The 20,482-nt window shown below is 40.3% G+C and overlaps 1 protein-coding gene across 2 annotated transcripts in view; it reads left to right on the forward strand.

The window, feature by feature from the left end:
- The window catches only part of RAB38 (RAB38, member RAS oncogene family), a 102,253-nt gene that overhangs the window by 20,801 nt on the left and 60,970 nt on the right, over positions 1-20,482 (forward strand). For both annotated transcript variants that reach the window (XM_073808328.1, XM_019948712.3), the window contains exon 2: positions 20,056-20,336. In XM_073808328.1, coding sequence (XP_073664429.1) covers positions 20,056-20,336 — 281 coding nt within the window. The remainder of the gene's footprint in view (positions 1-20,055; positions 20,337-20,482) is intronic.

Here is a 20,482-nt window from a genome sequence, read left to right on the forward strand (position 1 = left end):
ACATAAGTACCGAGCTGATCTCCCTGTGCTATGCGGCTGCTTCCCACTAGCTATCTGTTTTACATTTGGTAGTATATATAAGCCCATGTCACTCTCTCACTTCATCCAAGCTTACCCTTCCCCCTCCCCAAGGGCTTGTGAAGTAGACCTTTAAACCAGCGTGATGAATCCCACAGACCCCATAGGGGACAGCAGCTGCCCTGTATCCCAGTGATTCTGCCGTAGAGGAGCAGCTGAGTTAGCTCTGGGTTCAGAAACTCTTGATAGAGTCAGAGAAGTTAAGTCACTTTGCCCAAGGCCACCCAGCTAATAAGTGGAAGAGCTGGCTTTGAAGCAGGTCTGTCTGATTTGGAATCAAGCCATGCTCTTTATAACCAAAGGCCTGTGAGCGCCTGGTGCAGAGGTGGCCCACTGGGGTGAGGCTTCCTTCCTTTTTAATGGCACTGCTTCTTTAGTAGATAGATTATTCTTGCCTTCTCTCTCCTATTTCTAACATGGTTTTGGATGTTAATCAGTACCACTGTGCAGAGAGTGGAAGGAACTGGAATGAAAATCTATTTCTGAAAATTTGATTCTTGGTTATAGGGTTTTTTCACTTTATAGAATTATCAAAAAAAAGAAAGAAAGAAAGAAAGAAAAGTTCACACTTGAGACTCTCCTTTCCTACTCCTCTCCAAATCCTGATGCTGTGATTACTCCATTATCACTTTCAAAGAGAACTATACAATTTTGTCTAGAACTCTTGATGTGATTTGGGAACTGGCAACAGGAATTAGGACAGTGATAGTAATAGTTGCTAACATCTTTTAAGCATTTATTCTTACAATTGTCTGTGCATATTTAATTTTTAATTTTCCAGTAAAATAGTTGGTTAAATGATAGTGCTGGAATTTAAAACGTGGCCATTGAATCCCGCACCCAGGTTCCTAACAGCTTTGCTCTACTTCCCACAATTTAAAAATAGAATATTTTAGAATACTAATTAGAATACTAATAAACATACTATTACTTATTCTATCCATAAATTGTAGATATTCTAAAACTGTAATACTTGACATTGGGCAAGTCATGAAACCCTGCTGGATCTGAGTTGCTCCATCTTTAAAATGGCAACTGTTTCATTTTCCTGTGATATCACATATTCATGCTGTGTTATCTCTTGCAGTCTCTGTCAGCTTTAATATAGTCTTACTGTGCCCAGTTAGTACGTGGCAGCTTATTCCAACTTCTTTACTTACTAGCTTTGTGACTTGTGCAGGTTACTTAACTTCTATTCCTTGGTTTCCTGTCAAAAAACTGGGGACAACAGCAGAATCTGTATCTTAGCGTTACAAGAATGAAATGAGTTAATTCATATAAAGCTGTACCCGACACATTCGGAACGTTAGCTATTACTCTTGTTGTTTTAATCGCTATTACAAACTACTTTCACATACATTTTCCTGCTTGATCTTCCCAATGTTGCTGAGGATATTGACAGAGCGGGTAGTGTTAGGCCTATTTTATATGAGATCAAGAATCAGAGACCCAAGGTCACAAGAGCTCGCACGTGGTGGAGGAGAATAGGAACAGCGGGTCTGTTTAACTTCATCTTTTATGCATATATATGAGAGAAATGACCAGGTCTGTTGGTCATCAGAAAACCTGATGCTAGACTTAACAAATACAGTAGAAGATAAATTAAGTTGGCAGGTAATTTAGAGAATGCTTCTTCCCCATGTGAAAGTTTCACTGCAAGACTCTCCTAAATAATAAATTCCCCTATGTAGCTAAAACAAGATCCAGAAAAACATTTCCCTGCAGGGCACATCTATACTAACTTTCCCCACCTAAGCTGTGTGACAAAGAAGCATTGGAGGACATTAATTATCCAACAGGCAGAGTGACAGTGGCGGGTAGCCCCGGTCTAGAGTCAGGAGCCTGGAAACGCTGACCGCCCACACCAGTGGCCGTGAGATTCATCTGGGTCACACTGGTGTGTTGTTTTAGTGTCTGTAAAGTGCTTCCACATTGTGAAATTCAACTGAGGGAAGGGATTGGACTTGAGCATCTCTTCAATATCTGTTTCTAAAAGACTAATTCTCCAGGAAGTTTTAGAAGAAGGGTTTTAAATATCCACGTAATTAGATCTAAAAATGTAGAAAGAGCTAAATTTGGCAACCACTGTGTCAGACCAAAAAGTAAAAATGCATGGCAAGTCTGGGCCACTTTCTGGTGGGCACTTTATTGCCTTGTTTCTAGCCTGGCTAATTATAGATTTTCTAAATACCGTGTGGATTAACATGCTATGTGCTTACAAGTAAATAGTATGTACACTGAACAAAACAGTGAACTTTCAAAGTGAGGTGAATGATGGGTGGGCAACACACCTCAGGGCTTCTCGCAGGGAGGTCATTAGAATCTCCCTGTGTCACAGACACATGGGCATTAGGCCTGTGGGACAAGTCCCCTCATCTAGGCTTTAGAGGACTAGTTCCTCTAGACAAGAGGGCACATAGCAGCCTGACCGAGGAAAGCTAAGTCATTTGAGAGAAGGAGGGAATGCAGGGAACACCTCCGATGTGTGTGGTTGGTTTCTTGAGCAGATGTGTATATTAAATGCCTGGTATGTGTTAGGCACTGTGCTAGGTGAGGGGAAAACAGAGAAGGCTAAAGAACTGAACAAGACTTGATTCCTGACCTCAAAAAGTTCACAGTTTAGTGGGCACAACAGCACAGAAGCAAATCATTGTAACGGTGAGTAAAGTGTACTGATATAGGTAACTCCAAAATACTCTGGAGATGCAGACGGGGTCCTGTCCACACAACATCCATCCATTCTCTGAGCAGGCTGAACAAAACCTCTAGCTAGTGTGATATTTCCTGTGTTCTTACCTAGCACCAGTTACTCCCTGTGAGGGACTTCAGGGCCACACGACGTGAGACAGAAGTTCATCCTCCGGCCCTTTTTAATTCCGTCTCCTTCTTCTGGGGAGCTCATGCATTCCTGAGGCTTTAAACTCTATGCTTATAACTACAAAACTGTGCCTATAACCTTGCCTTCTCACAAGCTTCAGGCCTACAATTTCGTCTTCCTGCTGGACATTGTCTTTATGATATCTCATATATATTGCAAGATCAATATGTCATAGCCAAGTTGCCTAAAAAAACAAGATCGTTGTCTTTCTCTTAATAAAGTAATATATGCTCAATGTAGCAAAAATGCAAAGTGCAAAACAAAACAACAATACAACAACAAAGGAACACAAGCAGAGAATATCTACCATCACACCATCACCCCCTTTTTGTTTTATTTTTGCGGTACGCGGGCCTCTCACTGTTGTGGCCTCTCCCGTTGTGGAGCACAGGCTCCGGACACGCAGGCTCAGCGGCCATGGCTCACGGGCCCAGCCGCTCCGCGGCACGTGGGATCCTCCCGGACCAGGGCATGAACCCGTGTCCCCTGCATCGGCAGGCGGACTCTCAACCACTGCGCCACCAAGAAAGCCCCCATCACCCCTTTTAATGAAAGTAGTAAATGATGCTATTTGTAAACCTCAACTAGACATATCTCTCCACATACTGGTCTTCCTAGTTTATGTGAACTATACTACTTTTTACCCAGTCACTAAGACTTGAAACCTCTGCCATCTTTTCTCCTTCTCGTTTGAGCCACACATGCTATCAATCTCCATGTCAGTTAGTGATTATGCCTCTCCTGTCACGGCCTTAGACCAGGGACAGCACTATTATTATGTACCTGTCTTGCTGTCATAGCCACCTGGCTAGCTCTAGTCTCTTCCTCCAACAGTTCTTATGTGTGCTAAGGTCAAGTTTATCTTCCCAGAACATCACTTTGGTGGTTCCCCATTGCCAATAGATTATAAACATCATGGTGGAAAGAATTAAAGTGGTTGGGATGAGGTGATTGGAGGGATGGTGACTAGAAGGAAGACAGATTCTAAGTTGTAGAGCTATAGAGGGAGGAGTTCATGGGCTCCTAGAAAGAAGGAGTAAGTGGAGCCCTTGAGGCCCACCCAGGTCAAAAGGAAACCCAGGATCTGTTTCATTCTGGCTTTGTCAGAACACAGGTACTCTCACTGAGGGTCAAAATGGTACTTAAATATTTTGTTCTATTTTACTGCATTTCATTTAAAAGTCTTTTTATTTTTAATTTATTTTAATTTTTTAATTTTTATAACATCTTTATTGGAGTATAATTGCTTTACAATGGTATGCTAGTTTCTGCTGTGTAACAAAGTGAATCAGCTATATGTATACATATATCCCTATATCCCCTCCCTCTTGTGTCTCCCTCCCACCCTCCCTATCCCACCCCTCTAGGTGGCCACAAAGCACCGAACTGACCTCCCTGTGAGATGCAGCTGCTTCCCACTAGCTATCTATTTTACATTTGGTAGTGTATATATGTCCATGCCACTCTCTCACTTTGTCCCAGCTTACCCTTCCCCCTCCCCGTGTCCTCAAGTCCATTCTCTATGTCTTGCGTCTTTATTCCTGTCCTGGCCCTAGGTTCTTCAGAACCTTTTTTTTTAGATTCCATATATATGTGTTAGCATACGGTATTTGTTTTTCTCTTTCTGACTTACTTCACTCTGTATGACAGACTCTAAGTCCATCCACCTCACTATAAATAACTCAGTTTCGTTTATTTTATGGCTGAGTAATATTCCGTTGTATATATGTGCCACATCTTCTTTATCCATTCATCTGTTGATGGACACTTAGGTTGCTTCCATGTCCTGGCTATTGTAAATAGTGCTGCAATGAACACTGTGGTACATGACTCTTTTGAATTATGCTTTTCTCAGGGTATATGCCCAGTAGTGGGATTGCTGGGTCATATGGTAATTCTATTTTTAGTTTTTTAAGGAACCTCCATACTGTTTTCCAAAGTGGCTGTATCCATTTGCATTCCCACCAACAGTGCAAGAGGGTTCCCTTTTCTCCACACCCTCTCCAGCATTTATTGTTTCTAGATTTTTTGATGATGGCCATTCTGACTGGTGTGAGGTGATACTTCATTGTAGTTTTGATTTGCATTTCTCTAATGATTAGTGATGTTGAGCATTCTTTCATGTGTTTGTTGGCAATCTGTAATATCTTCTTTGGAGAAATGTTTATTTAGGTCTTCTGCCCATTTTTGGATTGGGTTGTTTGTTTTTTTGATATTGAACTGCATGAGCTGCTTGTGTACTTTGGAGATTAATCCTTTGTCAGTTGGTTCGTTTGCAAATATTTTCTCCCCTTCTTAGGGTTGTCTGAAAGTCATTTTAAAACCTCAGGTTTGAGAGTTGTAAGATCTTGCCTGGGAAAATTTATTCATTCACTTGATAAGCATCGGGTTTCAGGGGGGAATGAAATGGACATTGGTATGGAATCTGATATTCTGGTGGAGCATAAAGATATTTAAAGATAATCATGGAGATAATTATTGACTGTTTTAATAAGTGCCCTGAGGGAGAAATGTCAGGTGCTAAAGAAGGTCAAAACGTGGCATCTGCCATAACCATGCTGTGGAGGTGAGGGGACGTGGTGAGGGCTGTGGGTCGTCCGGCACTGCCGGAGATTACAATGTAAGGAGGGAGGTGGTGAGAGGGACCGGCAGTCAAATTAGGAGAGGATGTATTTGCTAAGCCAATGGTTAAGAGTGATAGTTCCTTACATTAATCAATTTATCAAAGTGAACTTTGCAGTTTAAACAGCACAATGATCCTGCCAAATGGGTCATATTATTTCCAGTTTTATAGGTGAGGAAACTGGGCCAAGGGTAAGTAGAACATGGTGCCTGGCACATTATAGTTGCTCAGTAAAAGTGGTTTGGTGTTAAATAGCCAGTGGGGTTGGACCTTAGAGTCATTGCTCACCTGAAAGCATTTTGAAGAGAGTTGTCTTGTGGTAGGTTTAGAGCCTGATTGCTCCCTCTTCTGAGAATTCGCTTTGGGAAGCCCTGCTTTCAAACCATTGAGAACGCTTTTTATTATTTTACTCTCTTTGATTCTGGGAGGGATATTCCCAGATGGCTATGGTGGCTCCTGGGGTGGAATTCGGGTTTATTCTATCAAGGAAAGATCCTCACCTTCTAGGTGGGTGTACTAGAGTAGTCTCCATCAACTTGGCAAAGTCAAGTCTGAGACTCTAGCCTGGGGTTCCAAATTATTGAGTTCCACTATTTTTTTTCAGCTGTTCAAGAGCTTCGTTGAGAAGTTATGTTATCTTAAACTATTCATTGAAAATAACTCAGTTTTTTTTTTTTTTTTCGGTACGCGGGCCTCTCACTGTTGTGGCCTCTCCCGTTGCAGAGCACAGGCTCTGGACGCGCAGGCTCAGCGGCCATGGCTCATGGGCCCAGCCGCTCCGCGGCATGTGGGATCTTCCCGGACCGGGGCACGAACCCGTGTCCCCTGCATCGGCAGGCGAACTCTCAACCACTGCGCCACCAGGGAAGCCCTAACTCAGGTTTTAAATTTCACCATTCCCCACTCCCTTTAGTTTTCCATTCTCACATATTAATCAAATCCTGTCTTTTCTACCTTGACAAATAACTCTATCTTATCCCTCCTTTCAGTAGCCATGTCTTCTTCACAACTTATCTGAACTACTGTAGCATCATCCTGATGCCCATCCCTTCCTCAGGCTTTCCCACCCATCAGCTTGTCATCTACAGAGGTAGATGGCATCATTAGCATGGCATCATTCTCTAGTTAGGTGTTCTCCAGTTTGGCATCCTTCAGTGGATCCTCATCACTTTCGGAATGAAAGACTAAACATTTCAGCATGAAATTCACGGCCTTTCATGATCCTGCCTGTCACCCATTCCAGTCTCATCTCTCATATGTATGATTCTTGACCATTCTGGATATCCTATAATGCCTTCAGTTCAACCACCTTTCCCTTTATACTGTGGCTCATACAATTGCCTCTGGCTAACTACACTTTCCCTCTTCTTTACTTAGATAGCTTCTATGGGTCCTCTGTCACTTACCCATCTCATCTCCTTCAGGAAGTCTCTTTTGAGTCCCTGTGACTGAGGGAGATACTGTTTATCTCCTCTCATAATATACCATGCTTACTTCAGATTAGAAGTCTTCTACTACTGCATTGGAATGCTTTTTCCTTCCAGCTGTAACCCTAGTACTTGGTACTAGTGGGTGCTTAATGAGTATTTGTTCAATAAAAATTTTCAGTCAACTATTTCATCATTGCTCTAAAAATTTCTTTAATAAACAAAATAAACTTTTTGTTTATGAACAAAATACAAGTTTTTTCATGCTTGAAAGACTTCGTAATTTTATGAACATTGACATGAAAAATGCATACATTTTAGAATCGATAAATATGGTGATCACTTTTCTTAAGTTGGCATTCATTTTATTTTTCACCATAAAAACTGGAGAGTGACCTTAAAGACCATTCTTAAAAACTGTGCTTCTTCATTTAACAAAATCTTCATAATTCGGAGGAAAATGTCATTCATTTGGAGGTCAAATGACAAAACTGTTTTTATTTATGTTTTTGGATAGATTAGATGAAGCAATATAGGTAATTTTCACAGAGTTAAAACCTTGAGGGTTCATCAAACCAAATCCTTCATTTTACAGATGAGGAAGCTATGCTCTGAAAGGGGGTTCGTATTAGTTTCTCAGGCTCAGAGAGCTAGTTAGTGGTAGAACTAGAACCAGAATACAGGCTTCTCTGGTTTATTAATGACGGGATTTGAAGAATTAAAAACTTCTTTTTAACACCAGATGTCTTGCTGTTGTCTCAAGTACTGGTGCACAAAAAAAATGAACTTAGCATTCATCCAGCTATGGGAGTTCATGCCATAAAGAAGAGAGGATGGAGCTTCCCTGGTGGCGCAGTGGTTGAGAGTCCGCCTGCCGATGCAGGAGACACGGGTTCGTGCCCCGGTCTGGGAAGATCCCGCATGCTGCGGAGCGGCTGGGCCCATGAGCCATGGCCGCTGAGCCTGCGCATCCGGAGCCTGTGCTCCGCAAAGGGAGAGGCCACAACAGTGAGAGGCCCACATACCGCAAAAGAAGAGAGGATGGTGGTATGGAATTGGGGTGAACCAAAGTCACCCACAGTTTGGCTTCAAATGACATGCCTAATATAGTTTCCCCCAGTGCTCCCTTATGAGGCTTCCAATGTGGCCATTTGGACTCCTTGCTCTTCCTTACTCACACCCCGTGTTTGTTGCTTCTGTGCCTTTGCTCCTGCCCTTCTTGCTAGTTCACATGCCCTTCCATTTATTTCAACGTATCCAAAACCTACTTGATGTTTAAGACCCACCTGAAAGGACAACTCCTCTACAAAGATTTCCTGAATTCTCTCCTTCCAGTGGTAACCTCTTCCTCCCTTGAATCCGACACGACTCTACTCCCTTCTGGCACGTCTCCCTTTAGCAATTCATTAGAGTTATGTTGTACTTCTCCAGATATCCTTTCCGATTTTTAGCAGAGCTTGACACAATTACTTGTTACATAATTTAATGAAATGACTGTGGAGTTAGCAAAGAAGTAGAAAAGGAGAAAGTACTATGGAGGAGGAGAACGAAGCAAAAGCAGGTTTTGGATGCAAAGGGAAGAGAGTTCAGGAAGAGGATAGTCAATCATTTCAAATGTCTGGGAGAAATCGGAATTATTACTCTTTGCCCCAAGTCGCTATTTTTTGTAGTCTGTGTTATCCTGATACATGATTTAACCTTTCTTCCTCATCCGCCTTACATACATCTGCTCTCTCAGGAAGAACAATGGAAAACTTAGCTTCTTGTGAACTCCTCAGCCTATTGGAGACCAAGAAATTATCTACAGTGTGAGGGATTCAAACACATTTCAATCTAATTTGTAGGGTGAAGTTGAAAACAAATTGATTTCAATTACTTGTTGGGAGGACTGTTTTCCCCATTTATTGGGTGTTAGGCATGGTGCCGTGCATTTTTATGTGTCATTTTATTTACTGCTCACAAGGAACTGATCTGTAGGTACTGTTACTAACCCTATCATAAAGAGGAGAGAGCTATGCTTATACAGGCTAGAAAACAGATAAACGCTCAGAATTTTTCAAAAGTCACACAGAAGGTAAGAGATGATGCTAGGATATGCACTGAGATTTGTCTAGTTACAAATTCTATTTTGTAACCGCTCCACTCTACTATTTCCTATCGTGTAATATAACAATGCAATTGGTTTCACATATCATGGATTAAGTTGCATTTTGAAGATGTACATTATTTATTTTAAAGGAATATTTATTATTGTTTTTAGCCTTTCTACTTTGGACAGGGCTAAGAGTTGGATGAGCTGAGTTCTTTGCACACGTCATTGCTTAGACTATGTCGTTGGTTTGGCTTAATAAGAACCATACTAACATACTACTTGAGACAGGAAAACCATAGTGCCTAAGGGACACAGTCTCCTGTTTGAGAATTAAAGATAAGAATGGCTATGATGCTTGATGTTATTGGAATAAAAATTAAGTCTTGTACGGTGGTAGAGGTGTGTGTGTGTGTGTGTGTGTGTATGTGTGTGTGTGTCTGTGTGTTTTAAACTTAAAGAAAACAATCCTCCAGGCTAGGCTTGGGAGAGGTTCTCAAAGTTCCACAGTTCACAGAACCTTTGGCGTCAAAGTAATTTTTTCATGGTACCTCTAAGACAATAGAAATACCTAAAAGCTCTGTTTGTTAAATAGTTAGCACCGAACAATTTAATAAGTATTATAGTTTAATAATTAATAGGCCTTTGGAAAAAATGGAAGACATAAATTAAAAGAAAATGATTTTTATTTCACTTTTAATAACTATATTTATTATTGGCGTATGTATTGCTTTGGGCCATAGAATAGTATCTCAAAACTTTGAGTCAGAGTGGACACCACCACCCTCATTTCCTGTTTCTCATTGATTTTCACATGACTCTTGCTTTTTATCCCACAAACTGCAAAAACTCCAGCTTCAAAAAGATATGATCACATCAAAGGGAATGTAGTACAACCTAATGTTAAAATTGTGAACTGCCTCTAGCTAGTAGCTCCTGAGGTGTCTAATTGATCTTGAGCACCACTGTGCTTGCCTTAAAATTATCTTGTTGAAACCCTGTGAGTTCACTGAGGCACCCCCAAAGCACCTGGGCACACATTTGGGGAATTTTACCTGTGAAGGAATCAGGAAATTCTTTAAGAGTGAAACCCTTAGAGTCCAGGGTCCCTTTTGAGTTATTTATAAAAGTATCTTTAAAGGTTACTTAGAGGTGATGTCTCAAATGGTAAGTAATTCAAAGATAGCTTTTTATTTAATACATTTGAGCTTGTAATTCAGTGGACGTATTTTTAGGTTGTTTGCTAGCTGTTTGTTTAGGTTGTAATTGGTTTAATTAAAAACATGAGATGCTGATCCTTCTATCTTGATTCTTGCCAACCTCTCTTCTGTGACATGGTTTCATTGCCTTCCTCCATCCAATATTGCAAACTGCATTACTATATGATCTTGTTTCTTCTCTATCCAAGTGAGTTATTTCATTTAAACTGAGTAGTGTCAGACCCCAGTCAAAAATAATTCTGAAAAAAAATCTCCTGAGGTACTGGGATACTCATTTTCACACACACATGCACACACACACACACACACACACACACACGCACACACACACAGCTTTAAATTTAAATTTAGAATTTAATGAGAATATTTTCAAAGTTTAATTTAAAAATAGATCACTATAACCCAGCCACCCTTGCTGTCTATAATGCTATTGCTTATGGACCCTAAGAAACCAATCGTTACTTTTTATGCCATCCTATTCTCTTGCACAATCTAGCTAAATTCAATACACTGCATCTGGCTTTACCTTCTTGTTAAGTAGAGACAAGACTTGCCTATAAGACGTGACAACCAGTAGTAAGATGAAATGAGAGCCACTGTTTATAGGGGAACTAAAGAAATTGTGGAGAGGCGCTTCTGAACTGGGGACAGATATTTTTCAGAGTGGATTTTAAGAATGAGCAGGAGTTTAGTAGGCATGGAAAGTAAATGAGTTGGATTAGAGATCTTGCTTTATTCATTCCACTCCTCTCTCTGCTGGGGCTCCCTTTCACAAATAAGAAATCAATATTAATTGCTACTTTATTATGTAAAGAGTACTTGTATTACCAGTTCCATTTTATTTCGCAAGACCGTTGTGAGCACCGACAGAGAGGCTCTCAGAGTGCATGTGCTAGGGAGAGATAGGGGACAGTTTTGGAGGAATTCAACAGTGGGCTCAAGGAGTCTACAGCGTAACCGGGGACATGGTCTGCGGAGGTTTGCAGCACATAAAAAGCAGTATGAGGCAGGGCCTGACTGAATGGGCGAGGAAGTGATACATTCAGTCAGCGCTGTGTGAGTATAGGGGAGGAAAGAATTGAGCCCGGGGCCAAGTAGTCAGAAAACGCTACAAGAAGGTGGGGTTTGGTACAACCTTGAAGTATAGGTAGGATTTAGTTAGGCAGAGAATCAGAGGTAGGGTGTGTTCCAGTGAGGATAGGAGTGCCGTGGAATGAGTGTGAATGAAAGCAAGAGGCAGAATTTAGCAGAGCCTAGCAAGGCATAGTTTGGGGCAGGACGCTGACCTCGGTCTGAGGATTAGCCTTTAACTTGTAGATCGAGGTGTGCAACCTTAAAAATCCCATAGGAGCCCAGAGGGTAAAATAAATGAACTCTTTTCTCTACCGGGCCAACATTTGTTTATCTTTCGAGATCCTCTCTGAAAAACTCCGTTCTCACTCTGGACCACGCAAGCTACTGCTCCCTGTTTCCCTAGGAAATGGGCACAAAACTTCCCCTCAATCCTGGCTCCCATTTTGTTTTTCCACAAAACGTCACATCCAGCTAGAGGGATGTATTAAGAGTGAGGCCAAGTGTGCTAAAGAGTATTTTGATGCGAAGAAACAATCATGGGATCCTACGTAACCATCTATAAGAGACTTAGCGTAAGAAAAATGGATCAATAGCAATGATTTATTTTAAAATAAAACTATATACATTTCATTGAATTCTAAATATTTTGTTAGAATTATTTTAATAAAATGGATATAGAGACATAAATTTAAATTTAGAGCAGTTTTTTGTGGTATCTAGCAATGTCAAAGGAATAGTATCTCAGCCAGCTTTTTCTCTTTAACACTGAGTGTTTGGTACTGATCAGCGCCAATGAACTTGACAACATTATTCATATAATGCAGACCCTGGATTTCTGAATATTCTGAGTTTTTAAGACATTCCAATATTTGTATTTATTTTCCAATTTATAACTGTTGGGAAATAGCTCAAATTGCTTTAAATGTTGTGTGGGTCCCATAACATGTTCGCCGCCTAACCTCCAAATTTTGGCATCTGTTTTAGGCAGTAGTGAGTTTAAGTAGGCAAATGATAGGGCGAAAAGAGGGCTTTGGGTGGTGAATCTGGCAGAGGTGTACAGAAATTAAAATACAAAGTAAATCTCCAGTCCTGACCCCCCGCCCTGGAACTTCAGACCCCTCTATCCAGCTGCCTAGTCGACGTATCTATGTAACAGACATCTCAAACCTAACATGTCAAAGTCCCAGTCTACTTCCACAAAACCTGTGTCTCCAAAAGCCTACTCCATCTCAGCTAATGGCAACTCCATACTTTCAAAAATTCAGGTCAAAAGCTTGTGGGTCATGCTTGAATCATCTCATAATTTATAGCCCACCTATCTTCTCTATCTCCAAATATATCTGGAAAACAACCAATCTGGACCATCTTCACCACTACCACTTTGGTCCACATCATTATCTCTTGCCTGGATTATGGTTTCTCTACTTCCGACCTTGACTAAGTCATTCCTCAATGCAGCAGCCACAGTTATCCACTTGCTTCTGTCAGTTCATGTTTCTCATCTGCTCACAATCGTTCAGTGCTTTCTTCTTTCATCCAGAATAAAAGGCAGCATCAGTATAATAGCCTGAAACCGTCTACAGTCTGGATCCTGTGATCTGCCTGCCTCATCACCGGCTACTCCTCCCCTTGCTCCGCCCTCTCCAGCCAACAGTCTCCTTGCTGTTCTCCACATGCTGGCCAGACACGTCTGTGCCTCTGCATCTCTGTACTTGCCATTCCCTCTATCTAAAGCCTTCTTCTCCTAAACATCCATATATGACTTGTTCCTTTACCTCTTTTTAATCTTTACTCAAATGATACCTTCTTAGTGAGCCATCCATCCATCCTGCTTAACTGTACCCTTGCCTCCAGCATACCTGTTTCTCCTTTGCTGCTTTATTTTTCTCCGTAGTACTTTTTACCAGATAATGTAGTGTCATACGTGTCTTACTTTTTTGTTTACTGTTGATCTCTTTTTACTAGAATGTAAGCTTCATGAGGGCAACGATTTTTGTTTTTTCTTAGTTGCTGATTTTTTCTAGTTGCATGTTTCTAGTGTCTGGAAATTAATTGGAGTTCAAAATATTTTGTTAGATGAATGAAAGAAATGACGTGAGAAGAGACACACTTAAAGTGATTTCACTGGGAGTGGAAAGAAAGTGATGATTGCTAGTGACATGGCAGAGGATGACTCTTAAAGACTTGTTAAGCCTGCCAGTAATCATTGGGAGGGAGTAAAGAATTAGGGGTTATTTCTTCACTCAGCAAAGAGGTCTTACTGAACACTTACTGGGCACACAGGGCAGTGTTTGTCAGGGGGCTGCAGAAACTTGGTCTGGCTAGGGAGAGAGGTTGGCAGTTTTGTAGGGGAAGATTACACAAGGTTAATTCTAGAATAGAAGCCTAGATGACTTGGAAAAATGGTGATCGATTGACACTTTTCTGTCACTTGTTTGGTGGAGCAAAGAAGTGAGGAGAGAAGATGAAAAAGTTTCAGAACTACTGCCAGAGGGTCAGATGGGCTCTTAAAAAATGGAGAAAACTTTTCTTACCAGGTTGTTGGCCTGACTCTGATCCTAGTCTGATGGGTTTCCCTGAGCCTTCAAAACCAGCTTACGCCACTATAAGTTCAGTGGCCATTTGATCATCATAGCAATTGGATAGTTTTTTTTTCCTTCAGATCCTTGTTCAAAACTCATATTTACTTTTGGTTTTATTTTCCTGCTTTTCAGACCATTACTGTCTAGAAATAAAGAGCATGCCTTGGTGGTACTTTTAGCTCTACTGATTGTGCCATGACCCCAAAAATATATGTTTAGAATAGAGTAAACTGATTCCAAGAGATTATTTCTTAAGAGGATGAGAATGATTACAAAAACATAACATTCCAGTCTGAAACTCGTTGCAACAGATATGCACATAACCTTGTTAGAATAATGTTAATTTTCTCCATCAGTGAACATCTATTGATTATTTGCTGAAAACAAGAGCAGAATATAAAGTGCATCAGTATGCGGCATTGGCTCGTGAATACAAGACAACGCTGTATTTTAGAGGAAGGAGGAATCTTAATTTCAGTTTATTTCTACTGTAGTGTCGTGAGCTATACCATATCCAAAACGTGGAGAAATAGGCCGTGGATTTACAACCTTAAAATGTGACCAACCTGTTTTCCAGGTTTTTCCAATGCCAAGGTGGAGAGAGAAGCATGAAGACACAGCATGATAAGAGTGAATGGAATAGGATAAAGGAAATGCTATGGGGTCGTGAAGAAGGGAGCCATGGTTCCAGCTGGCAGGATGTGTGAGGTTTCAGGGCACAATGATAGGCTGCATAGGATTTGATTGAAGGGGAGAGGGGAGATGGGGAGGCAATTCAGGCTTTGGGAACAGAGCTGCAAAAAGGCAAGAAAAGCCAGGGAGTAATGCAGGATGTGTTTCAGGAAGGACAAGTAGTCCAGTGCGGCTTGCCTGTGGAACACTCTGAAGGAAGGGACAGGAGAGGAGTTTGAAAGGGTGGTTGGGCCAAAGGCTCCAACTGTGTAGTCTTCATAGAAGTGTAATGTAGGAGTCATTGGAGGGCTGAAAGGGCAGAGCATCATGGTAGTATTTATATATTATATTATATATAATATATTATATATACTATATATATATTATATTTATATAATATTTATATTTTGAAAGTGGATTCTGATAAGACTTCACCTAGGGAGGGCTTTAAAAAACAGTTTCCTGCGTCCCACACAAAACCAGTACAATAAGAATCTCTGAGGAGGATGCCCTGGGAATGGGTGGTCTGTAAATAGCTCAGATGATTTCTTTTCCCCCCTAGCTCTATTGAGATATGATTGACATATAACTTTGTGTAAGTTTAAGGTGTACAACATGATGACTTGCTATATTGTGAAACCATTACCACAGTGAGGTTAGTTAACATCTTTATCACGTCACCTAATTACCTTTTTGTATGTGTGTTTGGTAAGAACATATAAGACTTAGTCTTTCAGCAACTTTCTATTATGTAATACAGTATTGTTGACTATAGTCACCATGCTGTACATCAGATCCCCAGAATTTATTCATCTTACAGCTGGAAGTTTATACCCTTTGACCAACATCTCCCCATTTCTCCCATCCCCTAGCCTCTGGCAACCACTGTTCTACTCTCTGTTTTAATGAATTTTGACTGTTTATGGCATTTTTAGATTCCTCACATAAGTGAGATTGTACAGTATTTTTCTTCCTCTGACTTATTTCCTCAACATAATGCTCTCATAACATTTGCCCGTGTTGTTGCAAAAGGCAGGATTTCCTTCTTTTTTTATGACTGAATAACATTCTGTTGTACATGTATATAGTTGGTCCTCTGTATCTGCAGATTCCACATCTGCAGATACAGAGGGTGGGTGTGCTAGGTCATTTTATCAGGAACTTGAGCACCCTAAGAGTTTTGTATCTTTAGTGGGTCCTGGAACCAATCCCCTGTGGATACTGAGAGACGACCACAGCACATTTTCTTTACGCATTCATCTGTTGATGGACATTTACGTTGTTTCTATGTCTTGGCTATTGTCACTAATGCTGCAAAGAACATAGGTGTGCAGATATCTCTTCAAGGCAGTGATTTCATTTCCTTTATATATACCCAGCAGGTGATTTTTTATGCTGCCTGAATGGCAACTGTCTAAAAACCTGTGTTATATTTACATTTATTTTAAGGGAAAGAGGGAGTGACAAAAATTGAGATGCTGAGAGCCCCAATTAGGAGCTTTCAGTGGTCCAAATGAGGAGCAATGAGGGCCTGAAGTGGATCAGTGGCAGTGCTGCTGGAGAGGAGGGGGCAAAGTCAAGAGCCCCCTTTGAAATGGAAGTGTTGATAGGATGTTGGAGACCCTTTGGATATGGGGATGAGGAAGGAGTTGGAAGATGACTTGAAGGTACCACTCTGGGTGGCATTGTGGATGGTGATGCTGTGAACCAGTGTGGGGAACACAGGAGGAATGGGAGGTAGAGAGCTGGATGCCTGCATACTGGGGAGGTTGATCAAAAGGGGTTGTCAGAGGTAATAATGAATTTAGTTTACGTATCCATTCCAGTTCCTTATTTTTACCAATGAGCAAACGGAGGCTCAGAATGGTGAAGTGGCTGATCTGAGGTCACAGAGTTAGCTGGTTAATAGAAAACCCTCTTGTTCTTTTTATGTTGTCTAGAAGGTACACTGCTTGGTTATGCCCGCTGAGAGCATCCGGATAGTACTAATTATCAAGTGAAAAATATTAAATACACGCTATGGCTATGTTGCTGGTGTATGTTTTTAGCTGAGTCCATGACACCAAATGGACCACTTCATGCAGTTGGAATAGAGGACCAGATGTTGATTTAATGGTGGAATCATAGGGGTAGAAGGCATGAAAACAGAAAGGGGCTGTAGGGATCGGCCAGAATAACTTCATTTTACAGATGAGAAAACTGAGTCTCAGGGAGAGAAATACAGTTGTCTAAGACTGCACTGGTAACGAGGGATTAAAATGAAGATGCCCTGTCTTCTGACCCATCAGTTTAGTGCCTCCTGTGGGAGGTTATCCAAATTATTACCACAAGCTTTGTACTAACGTTTGTGAGGCAGTTGATTGCTCTGTCGTTTAATATCCCTTGAGGCTGAGAGCTGAATCATGAGCCGCATCTACATGGCTATGGAGTGTGTGCTTAGAGACTACAAGAAATGGGGACTTACATGGTGACCTGGATCATTTTTGGTCCATGCATCCAGTGTAACACTTCTTAGTTTAGAAGTTCCTCAAGGACAAAAATTCTGTATCTGCAGCACAAAGCACAGAACCTGGATCGTATTATTCAGTAAATGTGTGTCGAATCAGTGATTTAACTCCAATGGCATTTTTTTGAACTACAGTCTTTTTTTTTTTTTTAACGTAAATCACCTATGGTAGTTTCATCAGGTCTGTACTTTGTCCATATGTAGGCACTCACGAAGAGTCACATGGTTGTCATTCTTTTCTTAAGAAACAGCAGACAGCGCTGTCAGCTGACAAAGGCAGGATAAAATGAGTGCTGGAAAGGCCCTGGGCTGAATGTGACCTCTTGCTGGAATGCCAAAAATACAAACTTTCCAAGTCTCCTGGCCCAGTGACCTCAATATACAAAGGTCTTTTCTTTCTAGAAACAAACTTTTTTCTTCCTGTTTCTGATCTGACACACATACCCTCACAAACTCAAACACAACGCACACAATCCCTATGAAGGTATAAGCCTATAGTGTGCTTTTTTGCATAGTCTTAAAAATGACCTTTTGCCGTATATTTGAGATGTAAAATCTTTCATCTTGAGGGCTGCCTTACTCTACTATGAAAACCCCTGGACAAGCAGATTATTGAATAACCCATGACTTTGCCCTTCATCTGATTAGTTCCCTGAAAGGGATCATAAGACATCCTTAAAAAGCCTAGAGGCCTTCAGAGTTCTGAATGATAACAGAGGGCCTTTTTCCCCTATCTTCCTGAAATGTCATGGCCACCCTGATCAGTATCAAAGGAAATCACTGTATGCATAAGGAACTAAAAAAAAAAAAAAAGGAAAACAATGAAATTAAGAACTCATTGGAAAAAATGAAAGTTCATCTGTGGGTTTTGTGTCATATGAGGAGTATTATACCACTTTCTTTCATTGACTAGATGACTGGGGGAAATTTTTTTAAATGCTAGTATAACCCATGTAAGAAATATTTTCGGATGGACATGAGCTGGCCCTGACAAAGTGTTCTTCTTTCAAGTGATACGTGCTTGAGCACACAGGCTCACACACTAGGATAGGAAGCCTTGACCTTCATGCATTTTCATTAAGTGCTTACGGATCAGTTTCTCTTACAATCCACAATGCTAATGCCAGTGTGAACATGACCTATAAAAGAATTTGATAACTTGAATTAAAACTCACCGTCACAAAACCTTGAACACAAACTTAAGTGTAAAGTGTTCTTAAAGGTTTGTTGACCTGTATGTTCTTAGATACATGCCAGTTTCAGCATTTTATTTTTTAAGATAAGTTGACTTATTCAATACATACTTAACTTTGTTTTAATTTCTAAAACTTCCTAAGACTCTGAACACAAAGAAATTCCCAAATCAGAATTTAAAAACTTTGGTCATGCACTTCGGGAGTTTTGGGTTCAGAAAATATAAACCCAGTCTTCAACAGCTCCTGTCTTCAGCAACTATTAGTGGATAGACTTATAAGCAATAGGATTTCGTGCATTTTGGTTGACCAGCTCATATTCCTGTAATTTTCTTTCATAAACTCTGGTCTAGAACTCTGATTTCACTACCTTTGTCATATTGTCTTTCATAATTTTTAACATGCTGAAGAAAGGGAGGGAAAACTCAAGTACCAACGAGTTGTAAGGGACTGTGCTGGATGTTTCACATGTGTTAATTTAGTTCATCCACATAACAACCCTGTGACGTGCATATTATTACGGCCATTTTGCAGATGAGGAAAGCTAAACTTAGTGTGTTTAAAATTTGCCAATATTCATTTAGAAAATTAAGAATCAGAGCAAAACTGATTCTAGCTGATTGGTCTAAGACTAATCCATTTATTTATTTCTTTGTTTGTTTATTTCTATGTCAGAGTGCTTTCTTTATCCCATAGACTGTAGACTAGTTAAGGGTATAGGCGCTCAAGTTCACTGTTGTAATCCTAGCATGTAGCTCAGAGACTGGCATTGATGCGTAAATATCTGTTATCTGTTCAGTTGAGTTGAATGGGACACTCCTGCTATATACACTTGGGGGAGAGATAGTATTATAAGACTATGGCTCAGTGGTTAAGAGTATTCAATGTTGGTAAATGACTATGGGCTCTGGATTCAAAAAGCTCAGATTTGAATTGTAACTTCTTAAGCTTACCATCTGTATAAATCGAACAAGTTACTTAGCCATATTGGTCTCAATTTTGTCACTTTAAAATGGGCCTAATAATTGTACCTTAATGGTTATTTATGGGAATCACATCACTGATGGTTAGTGAACATACAATAAATAACAATATTTATTTATTTATATATTTATTTAATACAATAAATAACAATATTACTGTTATCCTTGATTAACGTTGACTGTGGATGCCTTTGTAACATACTAATCTATCGTCCCACTAAAATGTAAGCTCCATCATGGTAGGGATTTTCATGTTTTAATCACTGTATCCCAAGTATTTAGAACAACGTTGTCCAATAGAACATTCTATGATAATGGAAACGTTCTCTCTTGGGGTGTCTGATACTGTAGGCACTAACCACATGTGGTTATTGAACACTTGAAATGTAGCTAGCTAGTGTGACTGAGGAACTGAATTTTAAATTTTATTTATTTTTAATTAATTTAAACTGAAGTAGCCACATGTGGCTAGTGGGATACTGTATTAGCAGAGTTCTGGACTGTTACATGGTACACAGACATTTCAATAAATACTTATTAAGTGAATGAATCCCCTCAGGACTCAAAGATCAACAGAGCTGCCTGACTTCATATTTAATGCATTCTTTAGAGATAAGCAATGAAGCACTTTACTGAGTGGTCTGCTCATATGAGGTCTTATTAGGTTCCCATGTATGATTCAGTTTACAACTGTAATGTGTTTTTGATTTCTATTTCTTTTTGGTGATAGGTCAAGAAAGATTTGGAAACATGACGAGGGTCTATTACCGAGAAGCTATGGGTGCATTTATTGTCTTCGATGTCACCAGACCAGCTACATTTGAAGCAGTGACAAAGTGGAAAAATGATTTGGACTCAAAGTTAAGCCTCCCTAATGGCAAACCAGTATCCGTGGTTTTGTTGGCCAACAAATGTGACCAGGGGAAAGATGTGCTCATGAACAATGGCCTCAAGATGGACCAGTTCTGCAAGGAGCATGGTTTCGTAGGATGGTTTGAAACATCAGCAAAGGTAATGTGACCTTAAAGGATAAACTTACTGTAGGCAAGATTCACAAAGAAAATGGCATATAATCATCGTCATGATCATCATGTTAATAGTGTGTGTTCGTTTAGCGATTTATAGTTCCCAAACTGCTTTCAGCGCTTTCTCATTTC

Source organism: Tursiops truncatus, chromosome 8 (assembly GCF_011762595.2).
Source record: "Tursiops truncatus isolate mTurTru1 chromosome 8, mTurTru1.mat.Y, whole genome shotgun sequence".
In the NCBI taxonomy this organism is placed as follows: domain Eukaryota; kingdom Metazoa; phylum Chordata; class Mammalia; order Artiodactyla; family Delphinidae; genus Tursiops; species Tursiops truncatus.